This window comes from Nuphar pumila, chromosome 4, assembly GCF_984573655.1.
Source record: "Nuphar pumila chromosome 4, dmNupPumi1.hap1.1, whole genome shotgun sequence".
NCBI classification, from domain to species: domain Eukaryota; kingdom Viridiplantae; phylum Streptophyta; class Magnoliopsida; order Nymphaeales; family Nymphaeaceae; genus Nuphar; species Nuphar pumila.
Genome location: NC_143252.1, coordinates 113,421,084 through 113,441,044, shown reverse-complemented (window position 1 = coordinate 113,441,044; position 19,961 = coordinate 113,421,084). Strand labels below are relative to the sequence as shown.

Below are 19,961 nucleotides of genomic sequence, written 5' to 3'. Positions count from 1 at the left end.
GGAGGAGAAGCGAAGAAAATTATACGCGGAAAAATAAACACAATAAACCAATAACAAATAAACAATTCGAAAGCGAAGGCGTGGGGCCCGTCTTTTCTTTTCCTCCTATTTTTTTATTTTTTATTAATTACTCTCTCTCTCTCTCTCTCTCTCTCTCTCTCTCTCTCTCAATAGGCTCTCTCAGAGTCGGATGCAAAGAAAACCAAGCCTTCTCTTCAACACCCACAATGTGATTCCCATCGATCGAGAGCCCCAAAATCTTGTTGCCAATCTGAAGATCTCTTCGTTCTCCGGAGCCTCGGATTCCGTCGATACCGATTTATGATCGCCCTCGTTGGCGGGTAATGCTTCTACCGATTGTTCCCCTTTCATATTTCTCGCTTTCTTATTGCAATGCCTTTGTGATTCGATTTTTGTGGAATTCTTGATCGAGTTTTCGTTTTTCGAGTTGTTTTCTCTTGATTCTGTCTGGGTTCCTTCTTGGGTATGCGAGTTAATGAGTCGGTTGCTTGTTTCTTATATTTATTTCTTGTTGGTGTTGGATTTTTTTCACCTATTTGGAAGTTTTGGTCTCGCCTCTGCGTTTCTTATGGGATTTATTATATTGGCCTTCTTTGTTTTTGCTTCTTTTTTTTGAAGAATAATATGGGTTTTCCCTGTAATCGAGAGTTTGATCCGGTTAAAATGATGATTGGTTGGGAATTGATGCCTTTATTTCTATTTAATTGCGACTGTTCGTTTTGTGGATTGGAGGATCTCGTTTTGTTATTCGTTTTCTTGACATATGTCTTAAAACTATTGCAATCTGTGATGACGATTTGGTAGAGAATTGCTGGAAGTGAACGTGTTACTAATTTAACGAAAGACAAGCATGAATTTTACAGGACGGTAGGAATTCATAGTCGTTTTATGTCGTGTATTGCTTCAATTTTGGAAAAAAATCATGTGAAAGTTGAAAATGGAACATTTTGTTTTCCCATTTAAAGCTTAGATTGAAGCTTTACAAGAATATTTCCTTTTATATTGGAAGAACAGTGCTTCTTGCTTCAACTATTATGTCACATGCGCCCATTAACGGAACTCGCGGTAGCCTTCAGCTGCGTGTGCAGAGAAGCATATCTCTGTAAGAATATGATATGACTTCCATCTTCAAAGTTGAGGAATGGACCAGAGTGAATGATTGGAAACTACCCCATGTTTCTTCTTTTGAACTCCTGTTGATTGGGAGGTGGGAACTATCACATGTTTCCTCTTTCTTTTGCCCTGTAACTGTTGCTTAGAAACTATCCCATGATTCCTCTTTCCTTTTTCCCCTCTTCCAACCATCTCTCTCTCTCTCTCTCTCTCTCTCTCTCTCTCACACACACACACACACACACACACACACACACACACACACACACACGTTCAGCAGTACAAGTATTCAAGCATTAGATGGACTTTTGAAGTTATACTTATACCCAGCGTATGAAAGTGGACCAATCTGTTTTTGGGATACAAGATTGGCCTGCTGTGTGTGTGTGTGTTCTGAAAAACATTTAGCAACATCTAGAAAGAATTATCTTTCTGATCAGAACATGACATTTTTCATTTTTAAGGACTCAAGAATGGAATCTCGTGTGATCTAATGTGTGTGGTACTTTAGAAATTGTTTTATTTCTTATTTTTTGACTTTCAAGTATCTAATTTTGTAGCTTACTGAAAAGATATGTAAGCATCTAAAATTGTGCAGTATGAACACTCAAGTATGAAACGGGCTACAACCAATGTTAGCAAATGTGAGACTAGGTGATACCTAGTCAGGTAGAGCCGGTGGAGTAGGTTGTCAACCAGCTTGTCCGGGTTGGCTATGTCCACTATGGGAGTGATACTTTTAACAGTAACAACAGCAAAGATTATCTTGTTTTCTCAACCAACTCTTTTTGGTAGACTTTGCTTTTGTTCCTTAAGTTAGACCCTCAAAACACTTACTTTCAATGATTTTTATAACCTAGATTACAACAATTCTGTCTTCTGATTGGTTCAAAGCCTCCTTTAAAAGAATTTTGGGTCTCTTCAGGTTGTGATGGCCCTGTAATTTCCATCTGCTGCATGGCATTTCTTTTAGGTAGCTAGATTCATCATTAACTGCTTGCACTTCTCACCTAGGGAAAGTGCCTAATTATGCTTTTCTTTATGCTGTTTTGAAGCTTGTAGTTTCAAGTAATACCTTGCAGTAAGTGTTGGTTTCTTTCTAGTAAAGAGTCAACAGGAGGTTTTTTACTATATATAGTTACTTTTTTTCCTGCAAAAAGATTAACAAATTTTTATCTGTGCATGTTGGTTATGTAGGTTAGTTGACATCTGGATTTGTTGAAAGTTAATGGAGGAGGAGGTCATTAATCTTTGGACCTTTTTACTAGTTAGGCTGAATGCAGCACCTACAACAACTAAGCCTAAGATTTTGCAGATTATCCTGGTTGTTTACAGTTGATATCAGTTTAATCCAGCTGATAAAAGCTGCATCCAGGAATGTCGATCATGTACTGGGTGACGTTTAACCACTCATATCATCAAAAGTGGGTCTTCCAGAACGGCTTTATTTTGTGCTCCTGTTTAGAGAAGTTTCAATTTTCAAAGTCCAAGCAAGTGACAATACTTGGTACTAGCATGACCTTTATAAATAGTCAATTGGAAGTTCAGTGAGGCGCTTCTAGTTGGGGCTGTTGAGAACTCAAGCTATGGAAAGGTGAGCTGCCCATTCTTGTGAAGTTTTTATATATGCTATCTCATTTTTCTTATATACATTGAATCTTTTGCTTTACAGAGTTCAATAATGCTGATCTTCTTGTAGGTATAAAGTCATTGCAGAATTAGGAGATGGAACTTGCGGAAGTGTCTTCAAGGCACTAAACCTAGAAACAAATGAGATTGTAAGTTTTGACCTCTTTTTGACTGAAAAGTTGGCTATGTGAATGTAAACAGCTTGTATTATGGATAGGAGCCATTATCAGGTCTAGATTCAACTAGCTTCCAGCTGAAACCAATTTGATTTTATGTAATCACATTTTAATCTACTCTGGGTTCAGATTATAACAGTATCTTGATATGGAAGATGAATCTAAATCTGACCATTTAGCTTACTGGACATGGAAAGAGGTTTGCCGGGTTCAGGTGAACAATAATTGATTGGTTGAATACCTGATCTGAACATAATCCAATGACATTCCTGGTTAAATGCCATTTATATTTGTCCCATATTTATAGTCTTGCTTGTTTTTTACTGACTGGTTGCTTGAGGGTAGTATTTTCATGTTCATCTATTCTTCTGATCTTCTCCAACTCTTCCAGTCTATCTATGTTTACAAATTAAAGGAAAAGAGGGAGAAAAAAGGGTTGTTGTTGTTGTTGTGGTGGTGGTACTTTGTCTTTTTGTGTGTGCTTATACAAAAAAAGAAAAAGAAAAATGTTATATATATATATATATATGTATATATATTTTATATTTCACTTTGAATGTGCTATTTCCATGGACACAATTGATATGTATTATCAGTCCAGTTCCTGTTTCTTAAATTTCTTCAAACTGAGTTTTTGTGTAGGTTGCTATCAAGAAGATGAAGAGAAAATTTTATGCCTGGGACGAGTGTATGAATTTGCGGGAAGTGAAGGTATGCTATTTCTTATATGTGGAACTAGACAAAATGTATAACTATATTTGTTTCTCCTTGACAGCAAACTTCTTCTTACCTTTTACTGTTTTTGCGAGCTAATGTACCTTGTCTTGCAGTCCCTTTGTAAATTGAACCATCCCAATATTGTCAAGTTGAAGGAGGTTGTCAGGGAGAATCATGAGCTTTTCTTTATCTTTGAATACATGGTGGGGATTTAGCTCTTCAAGACTTCAGATTTAATTTGATGTTCAAGTTCTCACTGACGCATGCTGGTCTGTATCTTGATCCTAAAATAATGGTTTTTTTATGACAAATGAATGCAGGAATATAATTTATACCAGATCATGAAAGACAGGCAATTTCCATTTTCCGAAGCAGAGATACGCAATCTTATGTCTCAAGTCTTGCAAGGACTTGCTTATATGCATAAAAATGGATATTTTCATCGCGACCTTAAACCAGGTAATGAAGATTTTTGTCTGCAGTTGCATTCTATGCTTTCTCCATCACTTCTATATGATAATTTGCAAGCATCTTCTGGGCATTGTCATGATTCTCAAACTTTTTCGATGCAGAGAACTTGCTTGTGACTGTGGATGTTATTAAAATTGCTGACTTCGGCCTGGCAAGAGAAGTAACATCCATGCCCCCATATACTGATTATGTTTCAACAAGATGGTGAGTCATTGTACACTTGTGTGAATTTCTTTTTTTCGCCTTTCAATTTTCATGTTGATCTTTTGGCATGTCTATAAGTGAAAATGATTATCTGAAGTCCTTTATGCGAATGCTACTGTTCATCTGGATGAGAAAAAAATGGAAGCAGAGGATGGCATTTTTGTTAATTTATGGAGAATTTCTCTTTTATCTCTTTATGGAAACTACAATAATTTTGTATTTCTGACTCTACATCCTAGACAGTGAAGAACCAGAATGCTCCACGTATTTATGAAAATGCCCTCTTGTGGTTTTTCATGATACTGGGCAAGTTCAAATGATTCCCATGGCAGAATACTTTTTGTCATTACTCTTGTATTTCTTGGTTATATGGCCATCTGATGGTTCATTTTTTATGTCCTCATGTTCATTAGGTATCGAGCACCCGAAGTCTTGTTGCAGTCTCTGACATACACGCCTTCAATTGGTATGTGACCTTTAATTGGATCTTGCAAGGATTAGTATTTTAAGTTCAGGTTATCATTAATAGTTATACTTTACTGCTGTAGTTATACCTTACTATTCCAGTACAGGATCATCATGCTGATGTGTTCTGTTAGTTAGTTCTGCATTAAGAAATGGTTTTATCATTTTATGATTTTGTTGACTAGTTGGCCGTTGTTCTACTTCTACAATACCACTGTTGTCAGGAGTATGACTAATTCATAGATTTCACAGATATGTGGGCAATTGGTGCAATCCTTGCTGAGCTCTTCACATCATGTCCTCTTTTTCCTGGTGAAAGGTAAATAAAGCTCTTAGTGTTGGAGTTCAATAATTGATTTTCCCAAAGTCGTTATGTTTTGAAAAAGAAGATTAATAAAATAAGTGAATAACTCTCTCTCTCTCTCTCTCTCTCTCTCTCTCTCTCTCTCTCTCTCTCTCTCTCTCTCTCTCTCTCTCTCTCTCTCTCTCTCTCTCTCTCTCTCTCCAATTTTAGAGCAGAAAAAATTCTAGTTTCAAGTAGTTTGAGTTATTAGCTGAGTAGAACTTGGTTTTGTTTTGTCAGTGAAACAGATCAAATATACAAGATATGCAGTGTGCTTGGGAGCCCAGATTATACTACATGGCCTGATGGGATGAATCTCTCACGGACTCTAAACTTCTGCTTCCCACAGGTTATAATCACTGTGTTTCTGTATTGATTGCATTCGATGTCTTCTCGTGCTAATTCATCATGCGCATTCCTTTTAACTTTCTTTGTAAACTTCTTTTCTTCTCTTGTTTTCTTCTATTGATGTTTCTTTGTTTGACACATGATTCTTTGACATCTGTAGATGATGCCTGCCAACCTTTCTGATATTATTCCTCAAGCCAGCCCAGAAGCAATTGATTTGATTATGGTAGGTGTTTTATCCCCATAATGTTTTGCATGGTTTAGAGAGATGCTTATTTAGTGAACCATTTGTAGCATCTATGCGCATGGGATCCACAAAAGAGACCTACAGCAGAGCAGTCGCTACATCATCCCTTCTTCAATGTAATTGTTCACTCTTGTTTGACCTTTCAAAATTCACATTCGAAGATGCCTCTTCTAACTTTTTGCCATTTGAAAAGGTTGGCATACCGCGTGCTTTTCCTTTTTTGTTAACAAATGGTTTCGAGGAAACACCAAATCAAGCTGGTGAGACACAATCATATATGCATAAAAGGACAAACTGCATTGCTTGACTTACAAGTGACATCTTTCTTTGCCATGTTATGTTTGATCAGGAGACTCTGAGCCAAAGCTTGAACTGAATCTATGGGATTTTGGTACTGCATCAGATGATTGCTTTCTTGGATTGACACTGGGAGTAAAACCTAGTATGTCTGATTTGGGTAATGTGCTCTTGTGACCATGTTTTTGTACAAGTGATTGCATTGTCAACTCTTCTGCTAGTCTGTTTACCATACCTAAATTTTCAAACAAAAAAGAAGAATATTTAAAAATGCATTCTCAACTATTTCTGCTAGTTTGCATATCCCTATCTAGATTTTCAAGAAAAAAGAAGAAGATTTAGGTACAGTCTGAAGCTCTTCTCAGTAAATCAGTATTTGTAGCCATTAATTCTGCTACTAGTTCATCTAGACATGTAGTCTAGGTCAGAGTTGATTTTATTGGGTCCTTGCAGCTACACCTATTCAGACTGAAGACTGACAGTATTAGCTTGTATCTCTTTACTAACAAAAAAATTTCCTCTCTGCAGGTGTTGTCCCCAAGATCTCACATATCAATGAGTCTGGATTCATCGACATGCAGGGAATGTTGCTTGATTCTGGGTTTCAGGACTACTCTGGGACATCAAGTATTTAGACTTCCAGTTACCTCTGCTTTTGAAATTTGTACAGTTGGGGATGTTTTCACATTTTGTTTTGATCAAGTGCCACAATTCTCATTCTTGGGTTTTTCTTGGCAAGGGAAAAACTTGTGAGATTTTAAAATACTTTTGGGAAAATAGTGGGGGTTTATAATGTTCAAAAAATAAGAAAAATAAAATTAAAAAATATAAATATCACAGCAAAAACGTGCTGATATCTTGATATAATTGAAAATAGGCAGGATTTTGAAAATCGGGTGATGCAATGATTTTGACATTTTTCAAACTTTTTTTGTTTCAGCATTTTGGCCATTGTTGACTTTGGCCTGCAGTTCCAGCGCTGTTCCCGTGAGTTCCTCGTTGCCATCTTCCTACTTGATCAATGGCAGGTGATTATCATCTCATGCTAAAAAGTTACTATTTATTTTCGCTTTCTTTTCAATTATCCCTTTTTGCTTATTGTTATTTAATCCAAAGACTTGAATCTTCATTGCCAGTCAAGTGCTGCACCCAGCTCTAGGAGTTGGTAAATCTTCAGAATTTGCAGTTGCCACAATGCAAGCCAACAGTTCGAACAGGCACTCAATTGGATTGGCAATCTCCTCGCCCTTCCACCATGGGCATATATTCGAGTAACGGTATTAATGCATAACCCTGAACTGAAGGTGATGCCATGCTAATTACTCTCTTCAACACTAATACATGTAAATGATTTGTTTGATGAAAGATATTTTGGTATGGAATTTGGTGAAGCAAGTGTTAATAAATTGATGAGAACCATGTACCAAATTCCTCCAAAACCTTGTCAAATGATATTCTTGTGAATATACATGCCACTTGGTGGCATCTTTTTATACCAGATCTCAAATGAAATGTCTGTTTCCTGTTTATGGGCAACTGTTGATTCTCTATAATGAAACATTTGCCTGGCATTTCTTATTATTTCAGTGATTGCAAATGCAATGAGTCATGGTGTAACGCCAATGTCAACCAAATGTTAAGAGTTCTAGGTCTTAGGTAGGTAAATGGAAGGAGATTGAATGGAAATTGGAGGGAAAATCGAAAGCTAAGGGGAAGATGAGATGGAACTAGGGATCGGCTAGGGATGTAAGATGAGTTAGGATAGGGAGATGGATGGCTAAGGTTAAAGTTTATTCTCCTAAACTCTAAAGATCTAGGATCTAAGAGCCAAGTTCTGCAATTAGAGGAGAGGATCCTACCAAATGGACTCTAAAGAGAAATCTCACGATGATTGTATATTGGCTGGCAAAAGATGATGATGCAGGTTACTGATGAAAAATGGCAGGTAAAAGTGTGAGTTGAGAAGTCCCCATGACGTATCACAGCCAGCCATGCAATCTTCTGTTTTTTTTTTCTTTAATGATTTTGTGCTAGCCTGCCATTTTCTGGCCAGCTACTAGCTGAGAAATGCCTGGCTGGTTTCGCCCTTGCTGGCTGTCACCAGCCTGGCAATTTTTCAGTTGGTGGCTGGCCGAAAAAAGACTAGCTTCATTGTTTTTCTTTTCTTTTAGGCTTTAGAGGTCAGTTAAACCGGGTAGTTGGCAAACTAGGTTTGTCTAAAACCAGGTCTATAGTCTAAACGTAGGTTGCTCAAAACCCAAGTTTTTGCCTCTTTCATCCAAACGGCCCTCCTACAGTTATCCACCAGTTGGGATGAGAAATGATTCCTTCTTAGTTGTGTGCTTCCTTCAAAATAAGTAGTAGCTTCTTGTTGCCACTTTGAAGGTTATGTATACCTAATTAGATTTTACAAAAAAAAGGATACTGTCTGGCCAGTCAACCTCAGAAGTTTGAAAGAATTCATGGCTTGCTTTGTGGGGCCCAGCAACTTGCTTTTAATTATTCTAACATAACATTACTTTTTTGTATTAATTACCTTTTTGCTTTTGACATGTGATTACAGTTAATCCAATCTCGGTTAAGAAAGCTTTCCCCTCAATATCCCTTTTTATCTTTTTCAAAAACAATACTGTGACATGAGATAGCGAACTTGGTTTTTGGGTTCTATATGATGGCGTTGCATATGAATTTGTACTTTTGAACACAAGATGATTCTAAAGACATATTCAATTTTATATTGGATGTCAGGGATAGTTCCTGAGTCGATGACAGGGATGTAAATGGTTAGGATTCAGGTCAGATGTTTAACAGAATCTGAATTTGTTTAGTCAGATTCGGTAGCCAAAATGAGACCCGATTAACAATTGGATCTGGATTCAGTATCAAGTTTTGCATTCGAGTATGAAAAATCTGAATGTCAAGACATGTAAATGTCGGATTTTAAGCGAGTTGGATCTGGATTCGGTTTTGGCTGATCCCCATCTAACTTGGCTACCGAATCTGACTAAACAAATTCAGATTCTGTTAAACATCTGACCTGAATCCTAACCATTTACATCCCTGTCATCGACTCAGGAACTATCCCTGACATCCAATATAAAATTGAATATGACTTTAGAATCATCTTGTGTTCAAAAGTACAAATTCATATGCAACGCCATATAGAACCCGAATTAACAATTGGATCTGGATTCAGTATCAAGTTTTGCATTCGAGTATGAAAAATCTGAATGAAACTCAAATCTGAATGTCAAGACATGTAAATGTCGGATTTTAAGCGAGTTGGATCTGGATTCGGTTTTGGCTGATCCCCATCTAACTCCAAATCAGAATCTAAATCCAACTATGCTAGAACTGTTTAAGTTGGACTTGGTAATGCCTATATCCAGCCCTTTGCTTTCCCACTCGCTGAGAGGTGTAATATTGGCAGCCCTATTCCAGCGCCCTCGGTGCAAAACTCCATGGGTACTTCCTCCTACACACCGGAAAAGCTTTTTCTTATGCTTCAACTTGCACCTCTTGTGTTTAAACTGAATTGGGGTCAGGTGAAATCACGTTGCACAAACTCAGCATGCTGCTGCACCTGAGTACCTTCCATCTGCTTTGTACGGCGTGTCAACATGTGGGCCAACAGCATATGGAGGACGATCAGGTGGAGCAGCATATTGCATTTGTGCAATGTGATTGGGCTTGATCCAGTCTAGCTGAAATTGATTTGCTAAACATACTGGCGATTTGCTAAACATAAATATTAAGAAACCTGTTTTCCATCACTTTTGCAAACTTAATTATTTACTTTATACGAAAAACACAATTTCTATGTATTTTTCATACATTCTGATATATATATATATATATATATATATATATATATATATATATATATATATATATATATATATATATATAGAGAGAGAGAGAGAGAGAGAGAGAGAGAACCATTTTTGTTCCTCTTCCTGGCAACCTTGGTCGAGCTACAAATAACTTCCGGCCTGTATCAAATGAAAGGGGGCTGCTGAACTAACTTTAAACCATACCATATTATAATTAATTTTAAATTCTTTATATTAATGTTTAAGATTCATCTGTGGTTTGGGTGGTTTGAAAATAAGATGCGAGAGAATCGTTTACGGTGGTTTGGACATATTCGGCGAAGGCCTAATGATGCTCCAGTTAGAAGGTTGGAGAAATGGGAAAATATATTAGTTAAAAGAGGTCGGGGTAGGCCTAGGAAGACTTGGATGGAGATGATAGGAAAGGATATGAATGCTTTGAACCTCACCAAGGACATGGCGTTGGATAGAAATGATTGGAGGAAAAGGATTCATGTGGAAGACCCAAAATGAATTTCTTTTTTGGTTCATATCGCTGACCCCAATTGTTTTGGGATGAAGGCGTAGTTGTTGTTGTATTCATCTGATTGAAAAAAATAAAAAACCCTTAGGGCATGTTTGACTTGCTGAACAAATGCCGCCAGGACAAGCGAAGCAGTGTCTGAACACATCAGTCACATCAGATGGGGTACAACTGACACATCTCCTGTCAGTCCCTCAAGAGTATGTTTGATGGCTTATCCAGGATTGAACAAAATGAACAAAAAAGATAGAATAATAACTAAACAAAGTCCACTGCTTTTTTGGACCGTACTCGGATGTTGTATTTCAAATGTTCGTTGTTTGATGATGATGTGCAGACAACTTGGACAGTCATGTATAATGGGTCAGATTACTTCGTTTTAGACCCTATGACCCAATCCGCCCAACCGTATGAGTGTTTTAACAGGTAATTAACAAGAGAAACATGAAGTCAAAACACATTTGAGAGTCTTCAAGTACACATACAATGCTTGATATTGCATTTGTTATAATACGATTGTGATTTATTCATGTGATGCATAGATTAGTAATGCTTTTCTTTACATTTAAAATTGTTATAACATAAATGTGATTCATTTATATGATGTGTCTCTCATTAATATTTTTTCTTTATGTATTAAACCATGAACGGTTTGTATTGGATGAATTGTACAATCTGAACTTGTTTGAATGTTTGGTATTTCTTATATCAATATGTTTCACATCTACTTCTACACATGACACTGAGCACATTTATATTAATATTATGCTCTTTACTCAGACGAGGTGTAGTCTGACTCCATCTGAATTATTTTTTTTTAGGAAACAGATAAAGATATCGAGGCAATTGCGGTCATCGCTGCGGGTAGTGCCATGAGACCATATCTTTTGTGGATGTCCTGAGGAACTCTGACTTTAAATTCATTAATTGTATTATTTATGACTTGTAATATTTTAAGGCAAGATTTTAATTCGCCTAATGATATTGAGTTTGTGTTATCACCTGTAACCCGCCCAAATTATTTGACCGAGGGATTAATAAAATACTTCCGCTCTGGTTTTAGAAAAAAAAAATTATTCCAAAATTTTTGAGTTAAATATTTGAGGCGTTATATCTATACATCTATTGGATTTCAATAATGCTTTTTTAAACAGTATTCTTTCTGAAGAAGTCTATATGACACAACCTCCTACTTTTGAAGACCTTACTTTTTCATGATATATATGCAAGCTGGACCAAGCCCTGTATGGCCTCAAGCAAGCTCCTCGTGTCAGGCACCAACGACTCAGCTCTTATCTTCAATCCCGTGGATTTCATATCTCTCTCTCTCTGATGCCTTGTTGTTTACCCTACAAGATCGTGGATTGGTTCTGTATATATTGGTCTATGTTGATGATATTATCATCACTAGTAGCTCCACTGTCACTATCTAAAAACTCATTCGACAACTCAGTCTAGCCTTTTCCATTAAAGATCTGGGCCGTCTCAGTTACTTTCTTGGTATTGAAGTCCTTTATGGTTCCTCAGGGCTTCTTCTCTCTTAACGTGCCTATGTACTCAATTTACTTCATCGCGCTGCTATGGTTGATGCAAACCCATCTCCACTCCTTTGAGTGCCACTGCTCTGCTATCTAAAGATGATGCACCCATCTTTCACGACTTCACCTTATATCATAGCGTTGTGGGTGGGCTTCAGTACCTCACCATCACTCAACTTGATATTGCCTTTGCGGTCAATAAAGTTTGTCAATTCATGCACCAACCTACAGTTGCTCACTCCGTCAAGCATATTCTGCGCTATATCAAAGCGACTATTTATCATGGTCTGCACCTCTCATGGTCCTCCTCACGTCATCTTAGTGCCTTTTCAGACGCTGAGTGGGCTGGTAGTCTTGATGATCACAAGTCCATGAGCGATTTTGTCATGTTCTTAGGGTCTAACTTAATCTCATGGTCTTCCCGCAAACAATGGACGATTGCTCGCTCCAACACTGAAATTGAGTATAAGTCTCTTGCTTGTGTTGCATCTAATCTTCTGCGGCTCAAATCTCTCCTCCACGAGCTAGGTTGTGGGCCCACTTCTCCTCTTATTCTTTGGTGTGACAACCTTGGTGCCTTCTCGCTGCAAATCCAGTTTTTTATTCTCGCACAAAGCATGTTGAAATTGATTTTCACTTTGTCCGAGATCATGTACAAAAAGGATATCTTCAAGTTCAGTTCATACACTCCTTTGTTCAACTTGTGAATGGCCTGACTAAATCTTCACGGTTCACCTTTCTTAGACACAAGTTTAACGTTGTGGACCCCACGTTGAACTTGCAAGGGCATGATAAAGATCATGTAAACAAGGAGTACAGGTGTAATATTTTGGAAGAGTCTACACTCAGAGAGTATGACAAAAACATGGTAGACTCAAAGGTTGCAGACGTGATAAAGAATTTTGTGGTTATCAAAAGAACTTTGTGATTATCAAAAAAGATAATCTGGACAGACCCCTCTAGAACTCTCACCTCTAGAATTCTTTTTGTATTACCAATTTATGTTAATCATTATCATAAACGGTAACCCATGTATTGTGTAACTGTTAGCAGTGTCAGTTTTTTATGTACCGTTACATTAATCTATGAATACCATTGCTCGGTCTCTCAAAAGCTGTGAGAGAAATTCGAGCTTTTCAATTTTATGTATCCCTTTCAGGCACAAATGCACTGTAAAAAAAAATACAATTTAAAATATACTAACAAGTGCAAAAAAATAAGTGTTCAAAAATTAAGAAAGAAACTTTATAAGGAATAGGCATAGAGGTGTGAAAAAATAACATGGACAAAAAATAAATTGAAACCCACACCTTCCGATTAGGCACAGCCCTACCAGTTATACAACCACGAGATTCAAACTTAAAAAACATCCCAACACAAGGTGACGTGCATTAACTACTTTTGCCAGACAAACGGAGCCCCTTGGTCACATAGGATGTACCTTGCAAATGCAATCCAAAATCTTCTCAACTTTGATTCTTTTTCCTCTTGATCAGTCACATTAAAAACTTCAACAAAAGTAAACAAAGAAACTATCAGAACTAGGAAACACATAAATCCGGGCACATCCCAAATATTAAAAAAACACAATATCCCAACAAAAGTGTCTCAGGTAAAAATAAAGCCAGAAATGATATTTAGAGATGGTATGTCAAAATACTTAAACAATTGAAATTTTACCTCATTTTAAACAACTATCAAAGAGAAAATAATTAACTTTTTCAATATGGGTATCTCAAATTATATTAGAAAATAAACAAAAAAAATGAAAAAAGCCTTACCATCCATGAACCACCCTCCATCTGAAGAAATACAAGTTTGTTATAATCAAATTTAAATCAATGAGAATTTGCCCAACTTCGAGAAGTATGCCATGCTTGTTTGGCTGATTGAGGAGGCATAGAGATAGATAGACATTACAAGAATTTTGTGGATTAACGATGGACTCTATCCATCACTAAGCTATCGCAAATCTGTCGCTAATCCATTTAGCGAAGGATTGACAACAGATTAGCGATGAATAGCGTCTGTCATAATTTCCTGGTCGCTAATTAGCAACATAGTTGATCTGTCGCTAATTTCTTTGCTAATTCATGACAGATTAGCGAATGTCAAGATTCGTCGCTAATCCACTGCTAAATACGAACTTACTTGGTTTTGCGATAGATACATATTCGTCGATAATCTATCACTAAAAGTTAACGATAGATACGTATTCATCGTTAAATTCTGTCACCAATTTATTGATGGATTCATGATGGATTACATTCCATCGCAAAACATCGACTGATTCACTTTTTGAGACATAAATATTTGTCCCTAATCCATCACTAAATTCGTGATGGATATAAGCGACAGATATTATCCGTCGCTAATCCGTTGTAATTTTTAACAAAAAAAAAAATTGTTTGAAATATCAATATCGAGAAAAAAATTCTCGTTATACAATTTATATAACTAGTGTATAAAAAACAAGGTACACATAAAAAATACATATACAAAGCAGGTGAAACAAATTTAACATAAGTTATAAGTGAAACAAATTTAACAACCCACTATAATCCTCTCCAAGTTCTAATTAGTTATAAGTGAACATATACAAAGAGTTTCGTTTGAAACAACAAGTATGTGCAACAAATTCAACACATGAATCTAATCATTGCCAAGATTCAGAGCATCATCCTCTTCATTGTCTCAATCTGCCCCTTCATCTATGCTTCCATCACCTCCTCTATGATGATCATCTCCAGCATCCTACAAGAGAATGAAAATGTGAGTATTGATAAACAAAATATAATAAAATAAATTATATGCAACGCACCTAATCTAAGGCAATCAAAGTAACATGGCTGAATAACACATAGACTAGCAATAAAGTGAAGGACATTAATAAAATTCAGATATGTGTTTCAAGGCTGAAAAAAAAATCATAGTGATTCAATCATGTAGATATGTGTTTTAAGGTTGTCAAAAAAATGTCATAGTGATTCAAGCATGCATATATATGTTATAAGGCTGTCAAATAAATGTGTTATGTATCACAATCATGCATATATGTGTTATAAGGCAGTCAAAAAACTTTCATAGTGATGAAATCATGTTTATATTGTTCTAAAGTTGTCAAAAAACTTTTATAGTGATTCAATCATGCGTATATGTGTTATAAGGCAGCAAAAAAATGTTCATAGTGATGAAATCATGCTCATATGTGTTCTAAGGTTGTCAAAAAACTTTCATAGTGATTCAATAATGCATATATGTGTTATAAGGCAGTAAAAAAATTTTATAGTGATTCAATCATGCATATATATGTTATAAAGCAGTAAAAAAATTCATAGTGATTCAATCATGCATATATGTGTTCTAAGGTTGTCAAAAAACATTCATAGTGAATCAATCATGCATATATGTATTATAAGGCAGTCAAAAAAATTTATAGTAATGAAATCATGCTTATATGTGTTCTAAGGTTGTCAAAAAACTTTCATAGTGATTCAATTATACATATATGTGTTTTAAGGTTGTCAAAAAACTTTCATAGTGATTCAATCATGCATATATATGTTATAAGGCAGTCAAAAAATTTATAGTAATGAAATCATGCTCATATGTGTTCTAAGGCAGTGAAAAAACTTCATAGTGATTCAATCATGCATATATGTGTTATAAGGCAGTCAAAAAAATCATAGTGATGAAATCATGCTTATATGTGTTTTTAGGATGTCAAAAAACTTTCATAGTGATTCAATCATGCATATATGTGTTCTAAGGTTGTCAAAAAACTTTCATAGTGATTCAATCATGCATATTTGTGTTATAAGGCAGTCAAAAAATTTCATAGTAATGAAATCATGCTTATATGTGTTCTAAGGTTGTCAAAACACTTTCATAGTGATTCAATCATGCATATATGTGTTCTAAGGTTGTCAAAAAACTTTCATAGTGATGCAATCACGCATATATGTGTTTTAAGGCAGTCAAAAAACTTCATAGTGATTCAATCATGCATATATATATTATAAGGCAGTCAAAAAACTTTATAGTGATGAAATCATGCTTATATGTGTTCTTAGGTTATGTGTTCTAAGGTTGTCAAAAAACTTTCATAGTGATTCAATCATGCATATATGTGTTATAAGGCAGTCAAAAAACTTTCATAGTGATAAAATCATGCTTATATGTGTTATAAAGTTGTCAAAAAACTTTCATAGTGATTCAATCATGCATATGTATGTTATAAGGTTGTCAAAAAACTTTTATAGTGATTCAATCATGCATATATGTGTTCTAAGGTTGTCAAAAAACTTTCATAGTGATTCAATCATGCATATATGTGTTATAAGGCAATCGAAAAACTTTCATAGTGATAAAATTATGCTCATATGTGTTATGAAGTTGTCAAAAAACTTTCATAGTGATTCAATCATGCATATATGTGTTATAAGGCAGTCAAAAAATTCATAGTGATGAAATCATGCTTATATGTGTTCTAAGGTTGTCAAAAAAAATTCATAGTGATGAAATCATGCTTATATGTGTTCTAAGGTTGTCAAAAAAATTTCATAGTGATGAAATCATGCCTATATGTGTTTTAAGGGTGTCATAAAAATTGTATAGTGATTCAATCATGCATATATGTGTTCTAAAGGTGTCAAAAAATTCATAGTGATTTAATCATGCATATATGTATTCAATCATGCATATACTAGCTTGAAATATAACAACATGAAACAAATAATATGAAACTTTACACCTGACAGGCATCAGAGCTTATGCTGAATGTAAACAAAGTTTCACTGTTTCGAAAAAAGTTCACAACTCATTATGGACAAGGTTGGGAATGACTTCATGTAAAAAGTCACGCATTATGTCCTGAAGAAGCTGGTGGACACCATCCCAAGAAATAGCAGGGTCAATCAGGCGGTGGGAGTTGATGCTGGTGGGAGAACTCTGAGAGCCCTGGCTACAAGAGCCAACGACTGGTGTGGTGTTCATGTTACTCTCAAACCCGAACACAAGACCCTTTTTGGGTTCACCGGTTACAGTCACCCATGCTATAGAATCAAAAGGCGGATGGTGAGTGGAGTCATCACTATATCGCTCTACCATCTGTTGCTCGTATGACTCCTATAAAGTAATGATTACAGTATGAATTAATAATTAAGAATTACAATGTTTATGATAATATAATTCATGGTAACTTGCATATTACAATATTTATTAATACAATAAATATATATCATTGTTGCTCTCGCATTCTCTGATACAAACTCTCTCATGCTCTTACATTTATGTGTTTCAACAAACATATCCTTTTAAGGCATAATGCCTCCTTTTTCTGCTTCTTATAAGGTTAAATGATAAAAAAATCATTTAACAAGTATGCATAAATACTTATAAATTTGACAATATATATTGATGAGTTACCATTTTCTTCTGATGGCTCTCAAAAGTCTTAGATCCACCTGTGTGTAGACGGGCATCTTCGCTCGATTTTGTACAGTATTTGTTGAGTGATTTAGAAATTCATGGCTCTCTCACTTGTCGCACATTACACTTCAATAATCTGTCATGATAGTAGAAGGGTCATGGCCCTTCCACCGCAGTGGATCATCTATCCCACCAGCTGTTTTTATTGTTGCAGTCTTCATATTGTGCAGCATGTCGGCAAATCGACTGACAGCCACCTTCTGCCATACTAGCCTCGTGTTCTACTCCTCCTTTGCAGTCGCGAAGTGATTCAAAACCTACAAATAATTTCAGAAAGTTAGTACATAAGACTATAAAAAAAATTTAAATATGAAACACATTAGCTATAATAAACGATTGTATACCATGAATGAGGACCATAATTTGTCCAACACCTCCTTTAGGTACTCTTTCTATTGAGCGATCGGTCCTGGAAGATGTTGAACTAGTGACTTCTAAATTTCTCGTATTACTTTTTGTGGCTCGAACCTTGCGTTGTACATGAATTGGTACACATTAACAATCGACTATCGATATATAATGTTTATAAGATAAGTATTGGACAAGTGACAATAAAATACTTACTGTCGACTATCGATATACACTATTTGAATGAGTCATCGTGTGTCAGACTGAGAAGATCCTGTATCTGGCGTTGTCTCATGATGTATATGAGTAGTTGGTGTTGGTGGGTCATGTGCATACAAAACATCATCTACAGAATAATGAGTTAGAAATTCACACAATGCACATTTAAACTAATCAAGTGTATAATTATTTAAATGATATACCTATCGAAGCATTATGTGAAGATGAAGGTTGAGACTGGCTATCATTGAGGTGGGATCCTATAAAAACGATCAACAAGTAACAATTTTTATATCAATATATAAAAAAAATATAATGAATGTCTATATTTAAATATAACACAAAGACATCTACCTAATGATGTCCCACGGCCTCCACTTGGTCCTCGACCACTGTGACCTCCACGAACCATATTCTAATAAATAAAAATATTATTTGGATCAGTTACATAACACTTGATTTTAGCATGAACATAATATATGCATAAAATATAAAGATTAAAAGGTCCTACATGAATCAATTTTATAACTATGTATGTACATGCTAAGTATGCATGGAATGTAACATGATATGCAATTTCATGAACATGGATACATAAACAAATAAAAAATAACTTCATGCAAGCATGGATACAATCACACCAAATATGATAATACATTCAAATCATTTATATCACAAAAATGTCAAACATATACCTGCAGCAAACACACTCAAATATCTCGTTAACTACAACCATGACTAGCATGGTCTTCAAACTATAAAAATAAGAGCATATGAGAAAGTGATGTGGTATGTATTACAAGATGTATTTCACTAGCTCGAGTATGCTTCATCATCACTTGTTTGACTTTTATATTCTCCTTTTTCCTCCTCCTCTTCGTCTTTTTCTTTATTGAGCGTCCGTCCACTTGGTATATCATTTGGATCACATTTTTCCATACGTGTGCCATTGAACAATGGAGATGTGACATGCAGACCATGTGTGACATCGTGACCATAAGAGAAGTCATACATATCATCTGATTGATAGTAACCACCCTCTTTAACAATCTTGTCTTCCTGTAACTGATCATACTCGGGGTATAGTTTAGACTTCACCTTACAAACCGCCCACCATTCATTTCTATCCGACTTCCTTGTATTCGAATATGAAGTATAGTAAACTTATTAAGCTTGCGCTGCTAATATTAATGGTTTATATGTTCCAAACCATAATTTATGATTCACCTCCATAATGTCTGAGTTTTTGTTGACTCTTGTTGCTGTGAGATCAAACCAATGACACTTGAATAAAGTTACCCTATTATTTATGCCTAAGTAAGCCAACTGCATTATTTCTTCTATAATACCGTAGTAGTCAAGTTCATTTTCATTGTAACTGCTACCCTTGACACACATGCTACTATTCATCGTTGACTTGTTTACACCATAGTCTTTTGTATGGAATCGATAACCATTTACGATGTACCCATTGTAACATTGCACAACTTTGGTCAGACCATTTTGTAAATCACATATTCTTTGGTCATTAACATCACCATGGTGGACCTACAAGCATAAATAATGACTGTAAACACGACCAATTAAGTAACATATTGTTGTTTATACTGAAAGAATGCATGTCATCGTCCTTACCAACTCTTTCAACCATGCCCCAAACTTATTTTCACGTTCTTTCTGTACTTTTAAATTAGTGAGATGTGAAAGTTCTCTTCGCAACTTCAGATCAAATTGTCTGCACTTAACAAGTAATTATATTACCAAACCATGTATATAGAGAACTTAGTGTAATATATTATGTATACTTACTCGATGTAGGGGTCGATCTTTGAGCAATTAAAAAAGATATAGATTCGTGATGCATCTTGCTCTCGATCTTCCAAGAGTCTTAACCAGCAACTGCCAAAGGCGTTCCCAAGTGGTTTAAATATTGATAGTTTGTGAGGCACAATAACTTGTTCTCCATCATCATTATGAGG

At 35.6% G+C, this 19,961-nt stretch overlaps 1 protein-coding gene and 1 long non-coding RNA gene across 2 annotated transcripts; both read left to right on the top strand.

Annotated features, from left to right (window-relative positions):
- The first annotated feature begins 228 nt into the window (after positions 1–228).
- On the top strand, positions 229–2,577 carry LOC149840648 (uncharacterized). Its single transcript, XR_016431578.1, has 3 exons — positions 229–341; positions 2,332–2,374; positions 2,450–2,577. It is a non-coding gene; the product is annotated as an uncharacterized LOC149840648 (long non-coding RNA).
- A 19-nt stretch (positions 2,578–2,596) lies between these two features.
- On the top strand, positions 2,597–7,557 carry LOC149840647 (cyclin-dependent kinase F-3-like). The gene is made up of 16 exons (XM_090004516.1): positions 2,597–2,728; positions 2,834–2,912; positions 3,582–3,650; positions 3,770–3,859; positions 3,977–4,115; positions 4,229–4,331; positions 4,745–4,797; positions 5,049–5,115; positions 5,380–5,488; positions 5,648–5,713; positions 5,782–5,850; positions 5,928–5,994; positions 6,084–6,191; positions 6,560–6,658; positions 6,972–7,059; positions 7,168–7,557. The coding sequence occupies exons 1-16, from the start codon at positions 2,721–2,723 to the stop codon at positions 7,304–7,306; spliced, it is 1,353 nt and encodes a 450-aa protein (XP_089860642.1). The 5' UTR covers positions 2,597–2,720; the 3' UTR covers positions 7,307–7,557.
- Positions 7,558–19,961: the final 12,404 nt, after the last annotated feature.

What these genes read in the sequence shown, in the direction of transcription:
- LOC149840647 (XM_090004516.1), top strand. An exon ending in TCTTTATCTTTGAATACATG is followed by an intron (nt 3,860 to 3,976) that starts GTGGGGATTTAG and finishes AAATGAATGCAG; the next exon opens with GAATATAATTTATACCAGAT. An exon ending in GGACTACTCTGGGACATCAA is followed by an intron (nt 6,659 to 6,971) that starts GTATTTAGACTT and finishes TTTTTGTTTCAG; the next exon opens with CATTTTGGCCATTGTTGACT.